Source organism: Notamacropus eugenii, chromosome 5, assembly GCF_028372415.1.
Source record: "Notamacropus eugenii isolate mMacEug1 chromosome 5, mMacEug1.pri_v2, whole genome shotgun sequence".
Taxonomy (NCBI): Eukaryota; Metazoa; Chordata; class Mammalia; order Diprotodontia; family Macropodidae; genus Notamacropus; species Notamacropus eugenii.
The window spans coordinates 318,998,989-319,019,788 of record NC_092876.1 but is presented as its reverse complement, the minus strand read 5'-3'; the positions used below and the strand labels follow the sequence as shown (position 1 = coordinate 319,019,788).

General features: G+C 41.8%; 1 protein-coding gene across 16 annotated transcripts in view; it reads left to right on the top strand.

Annotated features, from left to right (window-relative positions):
- Window positions 1-20,800, top strand: part of BIN1 (bridging integrator 1) — a 137,636-nt gene that overhangs the window by 45,997 nt on the left and 70,839 nt on the right. Inside the window, exon 1 of one of the 16 annotated variants that reach the window (XM_072613423.1) lies at window positions 18,656-18,709. The exons of the other annotated variants lie outside the window; for them this stretch is intronic. Coding sequence (XP_072469524.1) covers window positions 18,692-18,709 — 18 coding nt within the window. The 5' untranslated portion in view covers window positions 18,656-18,691. Of the gene's footprint in view, window positions 1-18,655; window positions 18,710-20,800 lie in introns of those variants that run through there. 16 annotated transcript variants of the gene reach the window in all.

Sequence of the window (20,800 nt, the reverse complement as noted above, 5' to 3'; positions counted from 1 at the left end):
ATGGTGAACGTGGTAGGAAGAGAAGAGACCTGGGATCTAGTCCTTGCTTTGTCAGATTTTATCTTGGGCAAGGTAACACGTCATTTTGAGATGGTAACATGACAATGAGAATAGGACTAGATGTACAACATGAAGACCTCAGCTAGAATTCTGGTTAGTGAAATCTTCCGACTTTAAGCCTGACTATAACCCTAACCCTGCACCTCCTCCCCTTCTTAAGCATTTAGGGTTAGAGTTAGATTTAGATATAGGGTTAGAGTTAGAGTTAGTGAATAGTTAGTGGTTAGTGATTTGATTGTGATTACATAGTGGTTAGTAGTGATTTGGGCAAGTTGCTTAACTTCCTTGGGTCTCAGTTTCTTTGGGTGTGAAAAAGGAGAGAGGTTGAGTTAGAGGACCTTCCAGGTCCCTCCTAGTTCTAGATCTATGATCCTGTGTGGGTCAGAGACCATCGACTCAAATTAAAATCAGAGACATCTCAAGGTAGAAGCAAAGCAGCAAGATTTTATTACGATCTTGTGAGAAAGGGCATCCCCTCTCTGATAAGTAATCAGGAGAGTGAGGCAGTTACAGAAGGCAAAAATAGAGAGATGTTGAGGTGGCATATGATTTCTGGGAAACTGAAACTTAGGCCTAACCATGTACTGAAAGCCTTTTGTTAAGCACTGAGAAGTCTTCACTAACTTCATTCCATTCAATCCTCTGAAGTCACGTAACTATTCTGGATCGTAGTTTTCTCTTGTGTAAAAGGAAGGAGTTGGACTAAATAATTTCTTAAGTCCCTTTCAGCTCTCAAACTTAGGACCCTTTGACCTGCCACAAGATGCTTTATCAAATTGGAGCCTCAGTGTCCTTGTTGGTAAGATGGAAATAAGGAGAGTTGCTGTATTTATTACCTCTCAGGGTTGTTGTAAGGATCAAATAAAATTATGGAAAGGAAGCACCTTATAGATTGCAAAGCAGTATAAAATATAAGATTCTTATATTTATATTATATTCTTCCTTATTTGTAAGAAAGCACCTTATATATTGGAAAGCATTATAAAAATAAAAGGTATCCTTATAGTATAGTTTGGGGAAGTGATTTTGTTTGAGAAGAGGAAATGAAACTGTTATGTATAGATAGATAAAGGATTTATTAAGTACTTAACCAGGTGCCAGCTGGGCAGCTAGGTGGGGGAGTGGATAGAGTCCCTGGCCAGGAGACAGGAAACTTATCTTCCTGAGTTAAAATCTGGCATCAGACACTTACTAGCTGGGCAAGTCACTTAACCCTGTTTGCCTCAGTTTCCTAATCTGTCAAATGAACTGGAGAAGGAAATGGCAAACTACTCCAGTATCTTTGCCAAGAAAACTCCAAATGGGCTCATGGAGTCAGACACGACTATACAAGAACAACAGATGCCAGGGACTATGTTAAGCATATGAAACAATATAAGAATAATTCACATTTAGTGCTTATGGTTTTTACCAAGGAGTTTTCCTTTGAGGGGGTAATAAAAATATTCTTTTTGTTTTGACTGGATGCAGAAACTGAGGCTTAGGGAAGTGATTTGCCCATTATACAGTTTGTATTCCACCTGGGATTTGAATCCCCATTTTCTGAATTTGGGCAGGTCAGGAGATTGGATCCTTGCCTCATAACAATTAAGCCACATGGTATAGACCAGACCTGTGGTTCTCAAACTTTTTGATCTCAGGACCCCTTTGCACTCTTAAAATTTACTGAAGATTCTTCCAAAGAGCTTTTGTTTATATTGGCTATATCTTAACTGTATTATATTAGAAATAAACATCTTAAAATTATTATGAAAAGAGTTTTGACCTACAGGACCCTTTGAAAGGATCCTGTCCCTATACCCAGAAATATGTTGGAGCCAGTTCCTCCAAAAATCCTACAAACTAGTTTGATTTATTGTTTCGTGGACTGTTGAACTTAAGAAATGAATGGAGAAAATGTTACTAGTGGTGGATATGAAACTGCCTTAAGTGTGTTGTGGACATATTCCTCCCTCTTCCCTCTCCCTACCACCAATGAGCTAGCTGGATATCTACCCTGCCTGGACTTCTGAACTAGCAGCACTGGTGGGAGGCTCAGAAAGTGGGTGGAGATAACACCGAAGAGTGGCACAGTTTCTGTTCTGGTGACTGTGCTCCCCTCCTCCCTGTGAGTTCAGAGGGACCTTAGCAGACACCCATCTGACACTCCCTGTCCTGGGAGTGAGAGAGCAGCAGTGGCTAAAAGCCCTTGGTGTATATTACCTATCCTGTTGTAGTCAAGGGAGTTTGGGCTAATGGGGCAATCTCTCCACCCATAACCATTTCTCTTTGCAGCTGGTCTAAAGCTATCCTTGGGAAAAGGCCCCCTCAGTCCATTTTTGTTTCTAAGTCTCTTTGTGGAATTCATTTTAATAATAATAAAGTAGTAAATCTCTTATCTTCACCCCTTCCCCTTCCCCAGCTACTGACCTCCCTGACTTCCTTTAAGACCTACTTAAAATCCCACCTTCTAGAGAAAGCCTTTCCCAAACCATCTTAATTCTAGTGCCTTCTTTTGCTTAATTATTTCCTTTTTAGTCCACATAGAGCTTCCTTGGTACCTAGTTGTTTTGCTGTCGTCTCCCCCCATTAGATTGTGAACTCCTTGAGGGCAGGAACTATATCTTCAGCTATTAACACAAACGCCTGGCACATAGCAGGTGATACTATTCATTCATCTGTTTCCTGAGCAGCCGCTAAATGTAGTATACAATGCTATGCTTAGAGAGGATACTAAGATAGTTAAGACCTGTCTGTGCACTCCTACATCTCACAATGTGCTGTTTCACATCCATTATATCCTACAATCCTTATAACCCTCAGGGAAAGTTGTAGGGATAAGGATGATACTGCCTTTAGTTGAGAAATGATTAAATTGAAGCCCAGAACATTTAAGTGGCTCCTCTAAAACCACACAGCTGCTCTGTGGCAGAGGTGAGACTAGAACTTAGGTCCTTTAGTCTCTGTTCAGTGGGTTTATGTTTTACGAGGGCCACTAGGTGTCTTTGTCTTAGGTTGGGATATTCTGCCAATGTCACTGTGGCTGATAATTGAGCCACACATCACTGAGATAAGCTGGGGGTTGCAATGGAAGCTCCCCATCTGTGTCTGTCTCTGTAGGGGAGGTAGTAGAAGGAGCAAAACAAGTTTTTCTGATTTCATTTTAACTCTTTCTGATCCTTTAGTGTTTTTTTTTTAACCACTTCTGTTTCTATGTAGAATTTAACAGTGATCAAAGCACTTATCTTCTTGGGTGTTCTTATTTTTTTTAAATTATTGACCTGGGAAGGATTAAAAGCATTTTTTTTTTCTATTTGAATTTATATGGAGTTTGAGGCCAGTCAATTAAACAGGTTCTTCTTAAAACAGTTGATATATGTCCAGCCTAGAGCTAAGTGTTAAGAAGGATCTAAGAGGAGAAAAATCCATTCTTTTAGTTTGGTTGGGGAGACAGGATCAGCACACATGAAAATTAGAAAATAGCTCACGGTAGTATACAGTCAAGGGCTAGGTTGTATGCTACAGGAATTCAGAAAAGAGAAAGAGGGGCTTGGAATAGTCCCAGAAGACTTCCAGTGATGGGGGGCTCTTGAGGCAGTTCATTTCCCTTCCGGACAGCTCAAATCTCCTTGCCCCTTTCATCTTTCAGGCAAAACATATTATTATTCTTTTATCCTGTCTCTCCTCCTCTTCCCCTCTTTTTCTCTCTTTGCTCACCCCCCTCCCCAACCCTGTTTTCTTTTTGTTAAAATGAAGGGAGTTTGGCTAAATTATTAAAATACTTAGTCCCTTCTGTTTCTGGCAGTCTGTAATTCCTCTTCAATTGCAATTATTGGTTAAACATCTCCTTCTAAAAACAAATTTTTCAACTGCTGCAGGTAGTACTTTTTCTGCCATTCATACTCCGTGGAAGAATTGTGACTCAAGATGAATCTTGAAGGATGGATTTGATTAGTTGGAATGGATGAATGGGGAGAGAGTAAGTGGATTTGATTAGGTGGAAGGATTTCAAAAAATTGCATTCAAAAAAACATCCCTTAAATGTTACATGTAAGGCAGGGGAAACTGCTAAAATCTGAGAACAATTCCCTGACCTTAGGGAGCTTCCAGTCTACTAAAGATGATCAATGATTCACCAGTCAACAGGAATTTATTAAGTGCCTGCTATGTACCACACTATGCAAGGAAATGTGCGTGGAATTTCTCTTGAAATTACTGCTCCTTTCTTCTCATGGAGCATGGTAGGAACATATGAATGCAGCAGACTGCAGTCTTTACTTGCTGTTTCCCAGGGGACTTTACCATGTCTATCCTATTCCTAGATGTTCCAGAAGTGCTGAGAGAACAGGAAAGGGAAATGAGCAGTGGGCCTGGGGGCTAGTGCAGGACATAGGGTCACTGTCTCTCTCATCCTGCCCCTGGCCTCTGGGTAGAATCCCATGATTTATGATCCTGGAATGTGGGTTGTTAATGGCAGTTTTCTTGTCTCTGATTAGCCATCCCTTTGTTTGACCTACATAGTGAAAAATGGCGCTAGATAGAAGTTACAAGGAGCCAGGTATATAGAACCTGTCAGAGATGAGTTTGAAATGCCATCCTTTTGCCAAGGGTAGGGATTCTTCTGGGATGGGAGGTTAAACTTAGATGATATATAAAGGTCTTTCTAAAAGTCTGTTTTGCTCATTTGGGTTACATGGAGGTGCTTGACAGTAGCAGTCAAGGAATTTTAAGGATTCTGGGTGGCCTTCAAAAAAGTCACTTTACTTCTGGGCCTCAGTTTCTTCATCTATAAAATTCATTCTTTAGATTTTATCTGATCTGTCATAGACTACTGCTCCAGCCCCAGGTGCTGGTTTCCGTGTGTGTGGGCCCCCAGGGCAGTACGTGGGAGGCTGAGAATTTCTGCTGTACTTTTTTGCACAAGTTGTTCTATACCGCAGACGTGTTCTCCAGGGGCTGGTGTTAGGGGGAAGGGTGGGTGAGTGGAATTGGACTGAGCTCCAAACGTTGGGTTAGATTTCAGGCCTTGCATTTTTATGATTTAGGTCCCTGAGTACTCTATGTCTGAGAATAGACCTCACACTTGCTCCTGAGGGGACAGGTGGTGAGGTTCATCATGCTTGGCTTTTCTCGGTCTTTGACAGAGAGTGATACATAGAGACCCATTGGCCTTTGGGCAGCTTCTCTTGACATTTCTGGACAGGTGCTTCAGCACAGAGTGGCCTGAGAGTGGGTGTGCCTTTTAAAAACCGACTGTGTAGGAGACATTGATATGCATGCACAGACACACGCTAAAGCCCACCCTGGGGAGCATTAGAAGAGGGGAAAAGCAGACACCCTGAATGATAGGGAACCTGATTCTCAGTGAAGGTCATAGGATTATGGATCTAAAACTGAACTCATTATCTTTCTCTCCAAACCCACCCTTGTTCTGAACATCTCTATTACTGTCAAGGGCATCTCCCCCTCTTTCCCCCCAGGCTTCCAACTTTGGAACCTTGCAGTTCCCTTTGGCTCCCTCAGTGGCACTCATCCACATATCAAAACTATTGTCAGATTTTGGCATTGCTGACTTCACAACATCCCTCCTGTTCTCTCTACTCTTACCATCAGCCTGGTTCATGCTCTCATCACCTTTTGCCTGCTCTGTTGTAATTGTAACTTCTAATTGGCCTCTTTACCTCCAATCTCTCTTCTGTTCAGTCCATCCTCCACATGGTTGCCAAATCAATTTTCCTAAGTCACAGGTCTGTCTGCCTATGTCAGTCCCCCTACTCAGTAAACTCTAGTAAGTAGCTCCAGGATCAACTATAAAGTTATCTCTTAGAGGCAGTATTTATAAAGAGCATAGTACTTTAGACAGTACCTGACACATAGTAGATGTTTAATAAATGCTTTCCCTCCTGTCCCCCTCCATGCCCCCCAAGTTCTCCTCATCTTTCCAGTCTTCTTGTGCTTTGGTTCCTTCTACTCACTGGAATATCTGGCTGAACTAGCCTGTTTGTTATAATTCATGTATTAAACTTTTGTCTCCAGATTCTATGCCTTCTCATTGGCCATTCCTAGGCTTGGGGTGCTCTCCCACACTTCCACCTCTTAGTTTCTTTATCTTCCTTCAAGACTTAGCTCACATACTACCTTCTGCAGGAGGCCTTTCCTCATTTCCTGACACCCCCCCCCCCCCCCCCCCCCCGCTGTTAGTGCCTTCCTCTTCTTTATTTACATGTTGGTTCCCCCCATTAGAATGTGAGTTACATAATGATAGGTACCTTTTTTATCTTTCTTTGTACCCCATCCTTTAGCTCAATTCCTGGCATCTAGTAAATAAATATTGACTGACCTAAGAAATCTAGTCCAGGTCTATAATTGTACACATAAGGAATACGAACACTAGAAAAGTAAAGTGACTTGCCCAGGATCACACAGTTCATAGTAAATGGTCAAGCCCTGAATTCCCTCCTGAGTCCTCTGGCTCCAAATACAGGGTTCTTTCTACTGTGCACCATGCCCAAGCTTCATATTGAGAACCTTTGATCCTTTACACTGCTCTTTGTCAACAGGGAAAGAGAAAGTGGAAGGTGTGTTTCTGTTCATCCGGCATGTCTTGTCTCTGTCCCAGTTGGTTGGAGGCTGGGTGGGTACTGTGAAAGTCGTTGAACCATAGCCCCCTGTCTCCATGGTGACCTACTAGGTGATCAGGCAGAAAATCCTAGATCAGAGGTGGGGAACTTTGCAACTTCAGAGACCAAGTATGGCCCTCTAGGTCTTCAAGTATAACTTTGACTGAATCCACATTTGATTCAAAGGTTTGCACTTGAAGACCTAGAGGGCCACACATGGCCTTGAGGCTGCAGGTTTCCCATCTCTGGCCTAGATCTTCCCTTGTTCACCCAATTCTCTAACCTAATTATCTCAAAAATTGGGAAGTTCTTCCTGAAATCTAACTTAGAACATTCCATCTATAATACCAGCTTCTTTTCCAGGCAGTCTGGGTGACTGACTGATATATAATAGTCAATGTCAAGTGTCAGATGAGCAGCATAGACAGTAAGTCCTATAGAAGGAGGGAGGAAAGACTTCATTAAAGCTAAGAGAAGGGGGAGAGAACATGAATAGAGCTGCCAGTCAGGCAAGGGTGAGGGTGAGGAGGCAAGGGTGGGGTGTGAGAGCCTGTAAGGAGTGCTGGGCCAGCTGAAATATTTTGAAATTTTGAGGGCTGGCCCTGATCTCTGCATTGTGTCATTATCTTAACAAAGTGAGTCAGACCTCCTTTTTTTTTTAAATTTCCCCCAAGTCTTTCTGGGCTGAGACTGGGAAGATTGGTGGGAAGTACCAAGGCACTATTACAGGCAGTGGAGCTCATACAACTACTTTCCCAGGACTCACCAGTACTCTCAGCTCTGATACCATCATCTACCCCCAGTCTTCCCTTTCCCCATTTTTTTCCTCTTTACCTGGAGAACTTGGGTTTTTTTCATAAGAGATGGCTCTGTGGCTTTCCTTTCAGCTCCCTAGGGAGATGTCTGGCCCCTATCACCTGTTACCACCTTCTCCCTTTGTCCTCTGCTAGTGATCCAAGCCTAAAAAGACTCAAAAATAAAACTTGCTGAGAATGCCAATCCCATCCAGCGGAATGGTGCCCTGGGGAAGGCAGGTTGGTGTGTGCTATAATCCCATGTCTGGTGGCCCCATGAAAGCAGTACTGACCTGGGAGTAGAGTGCCTGGAGAAAGATGCAGTGACCTTAAAGAAAGGCATGGTGATAGAGTGGCGGGGAGTCAGGAGGGAAGGGCTAGGTTCTGGTTCCAGATTTTCTGTTAATGATCTGTGTGATTTCTGGCAAATCATTTTACCTTTTTGACTCAGTTTCCTGGTCTGTTAAATGAGGAGTTTACCTCTCCAGAATCTCCTCCAGATCTAGGAATAATTCCCTTGACTACCCCATTCTGCCCCAATCCCCCCACTTTGTTTCAGACATGCCACTTCTCCCATTAGAATGGAAGGTCCTTGAGGGCAAGGACTTTTTTGCTCCCATTTATATACTTTGTTCTTATTACAACATGGGAGACAGAGTAAGTGCATAATAAGTACTTGTCAACTCAGCATTAATTCCATGGACCCTCCAATGCAGGGTTCTAACAGACCCAGCCAACATGTGGTGAAAAAAGTATAAAGTGTTTTAGGCCTGTTCTCTCCCAGCTCCCATATTTTTTGTCTCATTCTGATAGCCTTTCTACCAGACAGCTGGAAAGGTTGGAAATGAAATTCAGTCCAACCGATGTTATAAAGTGCTGAGCTAGGAGATAGACAGTTTGGATAAGACACTTTCCAGTCCCCATTTAACTCAGGGGGTACAGCAAATTCACAAATAACTGTAGGACTCATGATAATTGCAGATGTGAGGCCTGACCCACAGGAAATAACAAAGGGGGCTTCATGGAGGAGATGGCATTTTAGCAGGGCTTTAAAGAATGGGGAGGGAAGCCATTCAGGGCACAGAGAACAATGTATACAGAGGCACTTGAGGCTAGTCCCACTAGGCTGAAGTATGGAGTACCTGGAGGATATTCTGTGAGTTAAGGCAGAAAAGCTTGGGTGGTGTCCTATTTTGGAGGGTTTTGAATGCCAGGCACTTCATTTGGTAAGCAGTGGGACATTTGTGAAGATTTTTGAGCAAGGAAGTGACATTAGATCTGTGTAAAAGGGAATGGATTTAATAAATACAACCCATTCAAGACCTGTAATCTCTCTTCAGTATACCTGTCTAGTCCTGTCCTTTCTTCCTACTACTTCAGTTCTCCATTCAGTCTCATTTCACATGTTTCTTAGCCCTTTTGCTTGTCTTGAAATTCTTTCCCTCATTTCTTTTCTCTCCAAGGAAAGGCTTCATTTACTTCCTATGTGAAACCTTCCTTCCTATTCTCAGCCTAAAGCAATCACCTGAATTCCTTTGGCACAGTAGCCCTTGGTAGGGGCATTTAGTTTCTACTTACTGTTTTGGTCATTTCCTTCAGCCCCAAGTTGGGATTAAGTGACTTGCCCAGGATTTCACAGCTAGTAAGTATCTGAGGCTAGATTTTGAACTCAGTACTGTCCTGAGTTCAAAGCTATCCACTTTGCCACCTAGCTGCTCTAGGGTCTACTTACTGACTCCTAATACCTTTATATTGGAGTGCCATGTATACCATCTCCCTAGCTAGAGTATAAGCTCAATGAAGACAGGGACGCAGTGTCTAACAATTCTTTGTACAAGCATATCTTATATATTCTTTTGCCTCACCATGTCATTTTACAATAATGTTGTTAACACTATAACCAGCTCCCACTTATTCTGGCAAAATATCATGACAGCAGCTGGTCCTCCACATTTAACTTATTCTTATAGAACTAACTGCCCCCTGTAATGTTGTTTTGCCTATCTTTCCTTTATCCCCAGAAAATATTTGTTAAATGAATCTCCACTAAGCTATTAATTGTTAAGGAGAACTGCTTTAAGAGGGCAATTGCATATTAATAAAGGATTGTTTTTGAAAACTGGAAAGCTGTTAAGACACAATGGAAGACATATCTAATGATGGAATAATGATTGCCCTAAAGGCGGCAAGAAAGAAGGGAAAGGGTTCAGAAAAAAGGAATGCTGGGTATTACTTTTTCATAGTTTTGCCAAGGATACACTGGGCATAAGGGCATTATTCTCCAGGGTCGTGTATTCTGCTTCTGTCTGGGATGTGTGGGGATCATCTGAAACCTGTGAGGAGGTTTCTTCCCTCAATCGCTCAAACCATTCATTCTCTTTCAGAGAGAGAATTCTTTCTGCCAAGATCTAAAGGGGGTTGGGGAAAATGCTGGTGACATTTCTTATGGTCTTGATCTTTGAACTTGGAGGGAGGAGGTGAGGGAGATTTCAAAGGGGTTCAGCAGAAATAGTCAACCCAGCTGATTTATGGAGAAAAAGATGGCGTTGCCCTGACTTGTCAGTTAAGAGATGGGAGTGGGATTAGCAGAGACTCTTTGGATACTTCTTTGTCCATTGCCTGAAAGAAAAGAGGAGTGTAGCCAGATTTATATATCCTAGAGGGAAGCAGGCAGGCAGAGAGCAGCCCCCCAGAGCTCAGTCCTGTGGCTGACTCAGCCCTTAGAGGCCTCTGAGAACAATAGACTTCTGTGCTGAGCTGGGGGCTGATGACTTTCTTCATATCAGCAAATTTGTTCCCTCCCTCACCCCCCCCCCCCCCCCCCCCAGCCCTACCCAGGGGTACACTCTGGCAGACCTTGATAGTGAAATTCTTTGGCTTCCAAGGGGGATCAGACAAGAGAGCTAAACAATGCAAACTCAAGTTTCTTACTTAAATATCTAGCCCTTCCCTCCTGCCTTGTGAATCTCCCCTCCTTAATCTCCTCAACCATCAGGAACTTTGGGTGGGAGGGTGAGGTGGTCTCTGAATATAGTATGAGATCTGTGAGGGGAAAACTAAGGGAGGTGATCCCTTGGTCCAGGAAGGGACCAGACTCAGTTGCATAAATAAGGAAAAGGGTCTTCTTCCAGTTACTGTCTGGGCAACACCATGAGGTGAAGAAATGAAGACATTATCAGGGACAGATAAGCAAGAAGCAGACACTGGGAAAAGATGGGGAAAGCAAGGGAAAAGGGAACTGAGAAAATCAGAAGATGAGGAACAGTTAAAGAGAGATGGGGGTGGGGAGGGAAGGAAGAAAATCCATTGCAACCAGTTAGGATGATGGGAAATAGCTTCAGGCTTTCTTTTCCTTTATGTGTTTGCCTGTGAGAATATACATCAGTGCTTATCAGAGAATCATAGGGCATTAAGAGTTGGAAGGGATCTTTTGGACTCCTCAGAATAATGTTTGTAAGTGCGTAAAATAAAATTAGAGGATTTCAAAGGAAACCAATTAAATTGAAATGCTTATCAAAATACTAAAAAACAAAATAGAATGAATTCATGAATTGTATGTTAAGAGCGCCTGATCTTGTCCAAGCCTTTCTTTTTCAGTTGAGGAAACAGGGCAGAATGGGAAATGGATAGACGTGTCCAGAGATGGACTTTGAACCTAGGTTTTCTGACTTATTATTCTGAGTTGTGTTCTTTATCCTATGTGTATGAAAGCATTGAAATATCTGTGAAATGGCATTGGGGGTTGAATTTTTATGTGTGGAACAGGCCTTGTTTTGATACAGCATTGTATCTGGATTCTTGGATCAAGGTCAGGGAGACCTGAGTTCTAGCAATAGCCCTTCTGCTACTAAATTGTTGTGGGACCTTGGGCAAAACATTCTGATTCTTTCAGCCTCCTCATCTGTAAAATGAGGCTATAATGCCATCCCTGTCTGTCTGCCTCATGGGGCCACTGTGAGAAGCCAGTGAAATATAATGCAAGCAAGAAAGGATTTAAAATGCTGTACAAATGCCTGTTTTTTCATGTGGGAGAGCGTGTGTTTATGTGCACTATTGTGCCTCTGTGAAGGGGATATGTGTTTTTTTCCATCTTCTTATGGGTGAAATGTTGTCTTTGGCCCTCTCCTGAGCTTGGTGCTTCAAAATTTATCTTTCTCAAAGAGCCATTTTGCTGCTGCTGGCTCTTTTTGGAGGTTTTAAGGCAAAACCTGATGCTCATCAAATCATCTTGCCCCTGAAGAGGGGTGATTTATTGGTTTCCTGGTGGGGAGCTCCTCGGCTGTGTGTTTTTGTTTTTTCTCTCCCATTTGAGTTTACTCAGCCAGATCTTGGGCACTTTCCCAACAAGAAACTTCATCTTTCCCTTTTCCTTATGCTACCCTTGAGGCTAAGACTGTTAGAGGCTCTGAAGAGCAGAGGGAGACTTGTAGCTTTCTTAGGGGAAGCTGTATGTTTTTTTCCCAATTTTCCAGACTCCAGTTCCATTTCTCCCATCTCTCCTTCTGAATTTTCATCATTGACTGCCAGCGCTAGACTCAGGGCCTAATTTATGTCTAGGACAGGGATTCTTAATCTGTGGTTCATGGTTCCCTAAACGGTTGTGGATAGATTTTGGGGGGGTCTATAAACCTGGATGAGAAAAAGTTTCCTTCTTATGCTATTTATTTTACTTTATGCATTTACAAACATTCTGAGAGGTGGTCCATAGGATTCACCAGACTGCCAAAGGAGGGTCTGTGCCACAAAAAAAGTTGGACTCCTGATCCAGGGAAATAGCCAGCCACTGTGGCTATAAATTGAGAAGGTCCAGGAAGGCATTTCCCTTCTCTTGTCCCCCAAAGCATCACTCCAGACTGTATTTTTAATCATACCATTTAGAGATTCATTCCTTTAGGTTAAAAGATGCCCCAAACCAAAGTTACCCTTGCAGAAGAATAGCACATTAAGTCCCTGATACTTTAGTGCAGATGTGTTTATCAGATACCTTGGAACCTGTGAGTTTTTACCATGAAAGGGGAAGTTTGTATACAAAGAAAGCAAATGAAAACCCTTCTCAAATTCTTCACTTTATGCCAGAATGGCCATAGCTAATCTTGATGAGAGGAGGTAGCTAGGATAGCCTGGGTTAAGAGAATTGGGGCCTTCTCAGAACCATTGTCTCACAGAGGTTCCCTAGCCCACCCCTACCTGGGTTGATTTCTCTGTATAGTGGGACCTAGGAGGCCAGCGAAATTGGAATCATTTAGGGGCTGGGCATACCCCTCACTTTTCCAAATCTAGCTAGCCAGGACTAGGCATGGAGGGAGGCGAATCCCACCCCTCCTAAAGGATGAGTCTGAGTTTTTTTCCTTGCCCCACCCCCTATGTCTAATGTACCACTAAGGCCTTCTGTCACCATGTCTCTCATGTATTTCTTCTTCCTTTCTGAATGTTCCTATTGCCAGTCCCAAGGCAAGCCATTATCATCACCTCATAGCAAGAGTTTCTTAATTGGTCTTCCTGACTCTAGCTTCTCCTCACTTTGATTACACCTTCTGCCAGAATATTCCTACAATGCAATCCCCCTTCCCTGCTCATAAACTTGCCCAGGGTATCGGTAAATCAAGAAGTATTTATCAATTTCCTCAAAATAAATAAAATAAAATAAAAAATATGTTTTATTTTACATGCTTAGTCCATCATCTCTGTCAGAAGTGGGGCAGCATTTATCATCTGCCATTGTTTCAATGATCAGAACTTCTTAGTTTTTTCAAATACCTGGATTAGAATGTGATTCCAGACCTTCCCTTACTAGCTGTGTGATCCTGGTAATGGTTATTTTACTTTCTCTTGGTCTCATTTTCTTTATCAGTGGAGGAATAATAAATATACTTACCTCACAGGATGGCTGTGAGGGTCAAATTCAATAATTCATGTTAAGTGCTTTGCAAACTTTAAAATGCTATATCAATGTTACTTGCTGTAACTGTCATTATTATTATGTAATCTTTCAGACTGCTGCTGCTTTCCAAGCTGTAAACTTTCTACCTCTACCATCTCTTCTATTTCTCATGCCCATCCTCTTCTCTCCAGGCACTTGGCTTCTGCTTTAGCTCGGACCATCATTTAATCTCACCTGAACTAGTGCGGGAGCCTTCAGCCTCTGCCCCCAGAACATCCTTCCTCCTCTTCTCTGTTTCCTGAATCTTTACTTCAGCTCAGGAGCTACCTCCTCTTTTGTGAAGTCTCCCCTAAATCACTCCAGTTTTCCTCCTGCCATACTGACCTATGCACATGTTGAAGATCCTTATCCAGTACAAGATAAGTTCCTTGAGGACAGGGATTGTTAGGATTTTTAAATTTGTATTCTTCAGAGGCTAGCACATAGCAAATGCATGTTGTACGTTTCCTGAGTCGTATACCCCTAAAAGCTTCTCTTCTTCTGTTTGTGGAAAACATGGCAACACAAAAGACAAGTTCAGGACAATAACAGTCCTTAATTGTTCTCAGAGGTATTTAGAAAATATCTTTTAGATGAAAAAGGCGTATTCAATGAGGGGATAACTTTCTACTTGTCTCTGATTTTAGGAAAGGTTTAAATGGTGACCCAGCAGGAGACACTCCTTCTCCCCGCTCCCTTATTCTCAGTTTATCCTTCCCTGTCCTATAGGGGGTACAGATTCATGTTATCCTCCACAAATGGGCCTTTCACTCTTTCTTGGTGAACTTGAGAGGAGGAGAAGAGAGGGTGTGGGTCAGATGGGAGTTGGCAAGGAACAGAAGCTGGGTCTTGTGTAAGGATGCCAAGGCTTTTAGCAGGGATTGAGCAACATGCTGGCAGTCAGACCATTGAACTGCAACGTGAGGTCTAGGTCAGGGTTGGGGACTGAGGTTCTGGGAAAGGTGAGACCCCCCCCCCCCCAGTTACTTTAATTCTCTTATGACTGTAGGACAGTAACAGCTGCTGGTCTGTAACAAGAAGTGGTCTTCTGTTTCTGAGCCAAACACTCAGATGGCCTCCATTAGAGTAGAGGTGGACAGCTGGACAAAGCTCACCGGCTCTCTGCCCTGGACTGGCCTGCGTATCAGTTGGAAGACTGTACAGCTACTTCACAATATTGTAGCAAGACTGATCTCTTCAATGTTTTACTCTGGCCTTCAACAGGGCAGTCTCTCATTTTGGGCTCCTCACCTTTGCTCCCTGTTTCCTCTGTCTCCCCTGCCCTCTCTCAGATCCTTCTATTCTTCAAGGACCAGCTTAAGACTGGCTTCATTCAGGGAACTTTCTATGAGTGATGGTTGTCTTTTTTTTTTTTTTTTTAAAGAAGGAAAGCTTATTGATAGCTTTATTTTTTTACATCATAATCATTTCTGGATATAGTCTCAAACACCCTTGAGTTGTGTTTTTTAAAATTATTGATAACTTTTGCTTTTATGTCACTTTAACTTTTCATCCCTTCCCCCTTTCCTATCCAGCGTTATCCTTCATACCAAAAAAAGAAAAAAACAGCTCAGCAAAACCATCACATCAAGCAAGTATAACAGCTTATGCAGTATTCTGTATCTATAGTCTTCCATCTCTGCAGAGAAAGGAGGGAGGTGCATTTCCTCTCTTTAAAATTTAAATTTTTTTTTTCAAATTTTGTCTCCTTCCCATCCCTCATCCATTGAAAGAAAACAAGAAAAGAAAAACCCTTGTAACAAAACAAATTCCCATATTGTGTCCGTGTCTGAAAATGTACATCTCATTCTGCACTCTGAATCCATTCCCTGTTTGTCAGGAGGTTGGGTAACATGCATGCTTCATCACCAGCCTAAGGAGACATGCTGGTTGGTCATTGAGTTGGTGAGTCCCTAAGCTTTTCAAAGTAATTTGTCTTTATAATTTGCTGTTATCATATAAATTGTTCTCTTGTTTCCATTTACTACCCTGTATCAATGCATGCAAGTCATATTGGTTTGCTTGAAATCATCTCTTGTCATTTCTTGTGGCACAATCCTATTCCAGTATATTTCCATACCAGCGCTTGTATGAAGTGCCTAAGCATATCTTATTTTCAGGGTCAAGCTCGATCATTATAATTACAATATAATTCAGCATTTTTAATTGTTCTTTTCATTCACCTAGCTGTAATAATTTTGTATATTCAGCCTGTTTCATTTTGTATCAGTTTATAAAAGTCTCTCTTTGGTTCCCTGCAGTCTTCATATTCATCATTTCTCATGGTAATGAGATGTTCTATCACATTCTTGTTTTACTATATATTCCATGGGGCATTTCCTGTCTCTGAATTCATATAGCATTTAATTTCTGTACCATGGTTTTATATTAATCTGTTTCTTATATCTTTGTCTTTTTTTTCTTGATTAGATTACAAACTATTTTCCACTGTGGGCACATAGCAGGTGCACAATAAAGGGAGCAGCCATGCCACTCAGATGTACCACCCAATGTTGGGGGAGGGATGCCACAGGGTGGTTTATTTTAAACCTAAAATATTTGTCTGAGAGAGAAGATATCATAGTCTTCATAGTGAATCCAACCTGCACTAACTACAATTTAGCTATAAAATCACAGAATCCTCATGTGTATCCTGATAGAATATAAGCTCCTTGAGGGTAAGAACTATTTTATTTTTGTCTTTGTATCTCCATTACTCAGCATAGTGCTTGGAATATAGTTGGCACTTAATAAATGCTTTTAAATTTTGATTGCCAGAGCCCTTGTGAGTGCATATGTATCTTTCAGGACAGACAACCCCTAGCTCATTCCGATAGACAAAGCTGTGGGGAGCCTGATTTAAAAAGATGCTAGCTTGGAAATCAAGAGATATGTTTATGTTCTTTTCTGAAGTCTGATAGAAATTAACTTGTGTGACTTTGAGCAAGTCTCTTCATCTCTATAGACTTTCTTTTGTCATATGTCAAATGATGAGGTTGAACTAGTCTGTTAACCCACATGACACTGCAGATAGTCAAAATTTCTGCTAGGGACCACAGCCTTCTAGAGTTTGTGTGGTTCTCCAGGTCTTAGGGGGTAAAACAAGACATTGGGAAAAGAGATTCAGGAGTGGAAGATTGAGGCCTCAGTCAGAAGAGGTAGGAAGGATATTGATTAAGCATAGGGGGCCAGTGAAAGAGGCAGAAGTTAGTCACAAAAGATAGTTTTAAAAAATAATAAAATAGACAGTACATGGTAAGAAGATCTTTTCTATTTCTTATCTTCAGTTCCTTCTGCTAGTCTCCTTTGAACCTTTCCAGAAAGACCTTCTGTTCTATCAGTATTCTCTTGGCCGGATTCTAGGTTTGTCATAAAGTGCCCTCAGTGACCTGGCGTGAGGAGTACAAGGAGAGCCTGGATAATTGAGTACACTTTCTTCCTCTGATCCCCAGCCATTCACTATAACTGTTGAGGAATCATGAATCTTCTTACCATCTTAATTCTTTTCTTCTGAGGTAATAAATAGAATGAAAAAACCAGGAGGTTGGGTATGGGGAGGGATGAAGTTGTGGGGTCTAGTACCACAGGCCAAGTATTCAGTTTCTGCTTTTGTAAGGGCAAACAAGGGCCACTTCATTGTCCTCATCTGTAAAATTATGGGAGTTATACTCAATGACTTCTAAAGCCCCTTCCAACTCTGAAAATTTAGTGGTGTTTTTATAAAACTACATGGCTGTTTGCAAGCCTTAGAAAACCAAAGACTATGTCACAGAGAATCAGAGGTTTTATAACTCTATAAGTTGAAACAGATTTTAGGAGTCATAGAATCCAACTGCCATCATTTTATAGATGAAGAAACTGAGTTCCATTTGTCTGGTACTTTAAAGAGCTTCTATGTACTTTATTTCACTGGATCCTCATGACAGTCCCATGAGGTAGATAGGCAGAGTTATTAGTATATTCATTTTCCAGCTGAGAAAACAGAGATTCAGAAAGTTTCTTGCACAGGGCTCTCTGCCATTCCAATGGCAGATGGAACACTAGAACCTAGCCTAGTGCAGACTTATTCTTCTGTGTCGTACAAAAACTCAAACCCGTGATATGAGTTCAGAGATGTGACACACATGGAAGGCACACATATGTCTCAGGTAGAGTAGAAAGTGCAAGTCAAGAAGCCCAAGTTCATTAATATGGTTGTACATGTATAGCCTATATCAGATTGCATGCCATCTTGGGGAAGGGGGTGGAAAGGGTGAGCAAAAAAATTGGAACTCAAAATCTTATAAAAGTGAATGTTGAAAATTAAAACTTAAAAAAAAGAAACCCAGGTTCAAATCCCAGTTCTACTACATTTGAGATGTGGGATGCTGGGTGTCATTTCATCTATGTGGTCATTAATTTTCTCCTCTTAAAAGGAGAAGCTTGGATTAGAGCAGGGGTACCTAACCTTTTTTGTATCGTGAACCCCTTTGGCAGCTGGGTGAAGCCTGTGGATCTCTTCTCACAACGTTTGTTGCCTGCCTTCATAATTGAAGTGATTGATGATGATGAAGATGAATGAAAATAAACACTTAATTCTTTTTCCACTCCAAGTTCATGGACCCCTGAAAACTGTCCCAGGGTTCTTTACCTTGATTTATATGATCTCTAAGCTACCTTGCAACTCTATGTTCCAAATGATGCTCTAAGGTTAAAATGACTTGCCCAAGCTTAGATGTGGTGTTGTGAATGAAGCCGAGCATGTTGGATTTGGAACCAGAGGATTTTGGCAAGAATTCTGTTCCTGCTACTTACTTAACTGGTGGGAAGTAACCTTGGACAAGTCATTGAAATTTTTTAAACTTCAGTCTCCTCAGCTATAAAAAATGAGGGGATTAGGATTAGATGATCTCTTAAGATCCCTTCCATCAAAGTCTCTCTCCCATTTAATTAGTGACAGAGATAACACTAGAACCCAGTTCTCTTGACTCTAGAGCTCAGACTTTTAAAATTAAAATTTAAAATTAAAAGTGGCTAGAACATAGTAGGCATAGTCTAGGGTATAGTAGTCTGTCTTTTGAATGAATATCTGCAAATGTCCCCATGTATGTTTTGGGTGAGTGGGGTGTGGGCAAGTTGGTCGATCTCCGTCAGTCTCTGAGTAGGCGCCACTGTGTTTCTGTGATCTCCTGAGACCACAGACCTGACTGAGCTGACATGCTTCCCCTGGGGGTGGGGAAGTGATAATTGTTTAACAGTAGATGATAGTGTGAGCTCAGAATTCTGAGTTTACTGTCTACCTTGTCCAAGGTCGCCAGATACAAGTCATTTGAGAAGGAATGAGAAAGATGCTAAAGGTTGGTGGTTCTCTCTGGGGACCTCAGAGATTGTCTGGTTTTCTAAATGTCTAGGTCTATAAAGTGGGACAGACGGGAAGAATCTTTATGAACTGCTTTTCTGAAACAAAATTGGGGTTTGGGTATTTGTATGTAGCAGGTATCTAAGTATGGAGTATTAAGTATTAGATCCATTCACCTCTTTGCTGGATTCCTGTTCCACAGCTGGACGTTTGAGACATTTTGTTTTCTACTAGCAGCTGATGAGAAGGGTGGTTGACAGATTGGAGGGACTATTTAGCAGTTAGTTACTTATGTATTTATGTACCCCATTTGAAGATATATTCCTTCAAGGCAGGAATTATTTCATTTTTGTATGTATATTCCCATATTTTTCCTAACAATTTGTTCTGTGAAGTATGGATTCAGTCAAAGGGCCATACGAGGTCCTAGAGGGCCACGTGTGGTCTCAAGACTGCAGGTTCCCCACCCCTGTGTAACTTTAGACCAATGCATTGCACAGTATAGGCATTCTGTAAATGTTTGTACCATTGAACTGAATTAAATGAGTGCCTTTGGAGGCAGAGGATTTGAGTTCAAATCCCATATCTGATTCCTATATGACATTGGGCAAGTAACTTAACTGAAATAGATAAGGCACTGAATCAAGAAGATAAGATATTGATAAGGCATTTATTAAGAGATTACTATGTGCCAGGTACTGTGTTAAGCCCTGGGAGGATATAAATACTTTTGAAACACACTATATAAATAAGCAAGGCAGTCCCTGACCTCATGGAGCTTATATTTAAATGAGGGAAGACAAAACATTAACAGGTTGGTGGGGAGGGGAAGGAAGAGAAAAGGGGTACCTATAGGACCATAGTGAAAAGACTGCTGGGTAGTGACATTGGAGGTGAAAACTTACACATCAGAGCTCTGATCTCTGAGAGGGGCTTCCCCAGGTGAAGATGGTAAGAGGAGGGTTGTAGTGAGGAGCTGTTCTGGAAGTGGTTTGGATTGGAAGTGGACTTAGAATTAAGATGTAGTTGTTGAGTTGTGCCTGATCTTAGTGACCCCATTTGAGTCCTGGCTTCTTCAAGACAGTCTTCAATATCTTCTTGGCAAAGATATTGGAGTAGTTTGCCATTTCCTTCTTCAGCTCATTTTACAGAGGAGAAAACTGAGGCAAACAGGGTTAGTGACTTAGCCAGGGTCACACAACTAGTAAGTGTCTGAGGCCAGGTTTGAACTTAAAAAGATGAGTCTTCTTGACTCCAGGTCCAGCACTCTGTCCAGTGCCCTAGAATTAAGAAGACTTGAGTTCAAGTTCTACATTATACACAATAGCTGTGTGACCGTGACCAGTCATTTGACCCCTCTGGGCCTCAGTTTCCTCCTATGTAAATAAAAGGGTTGGACGCATAGGTCTCTAAGGTCCCTTCAGGGTCTAAATTTGTGTTTTTTTGTCCTACCTGTAAAATGAGGGGTTTGGACTAGCTAGCTTCTGAAGTCCTTTCCAGCTCTAGATCCATGATCCTGTGAATTGAATTAACCATCATTTTTGAGTCCCTTCAGAATTCAGAGCACTACGTTATGTACCACAGAGGGGAGACAGAAGGAGAAGAAAGTCCCAGAATCCTCTTGTGAGGGAGAGAAGGAGATAAAGTCATCTATCAAAATGAAGTGTGTGGGTGGGGAGGAGCCTTAGCATTCCAATCTCTGTCAAAATGCGTTGCAATCTGTTCCTCCTATGACCAGTAAATCAGCAGGTTTTTACCAAGTGTCTCCTAGCTAAGAACTGTGTGGAATAGAAGTCGTGGTCCCCTGCCCTGGAGAAGTTTACCATATGGTTGGGAAGACACACAAAGCGTATAACTCATGTGTGTCTGGGGAACCTCAAGAGATCAGTCTTTTACAGATGAAAAACTGAAAACCAGAGAGAGCACGTTATTTGAGAACTAGTGAGTAGCAGAGGTATTTAGCTACTTGTGGGTAGAGCATAGACCAGAGCACAGACCTCCTATCTTATAGCCAAGGGCATTTCCAATGCACTTGTGCAGATAACTGGCAACATAAGGCGTTTCTATGTTTGGAGTTTTCATGTTTTCT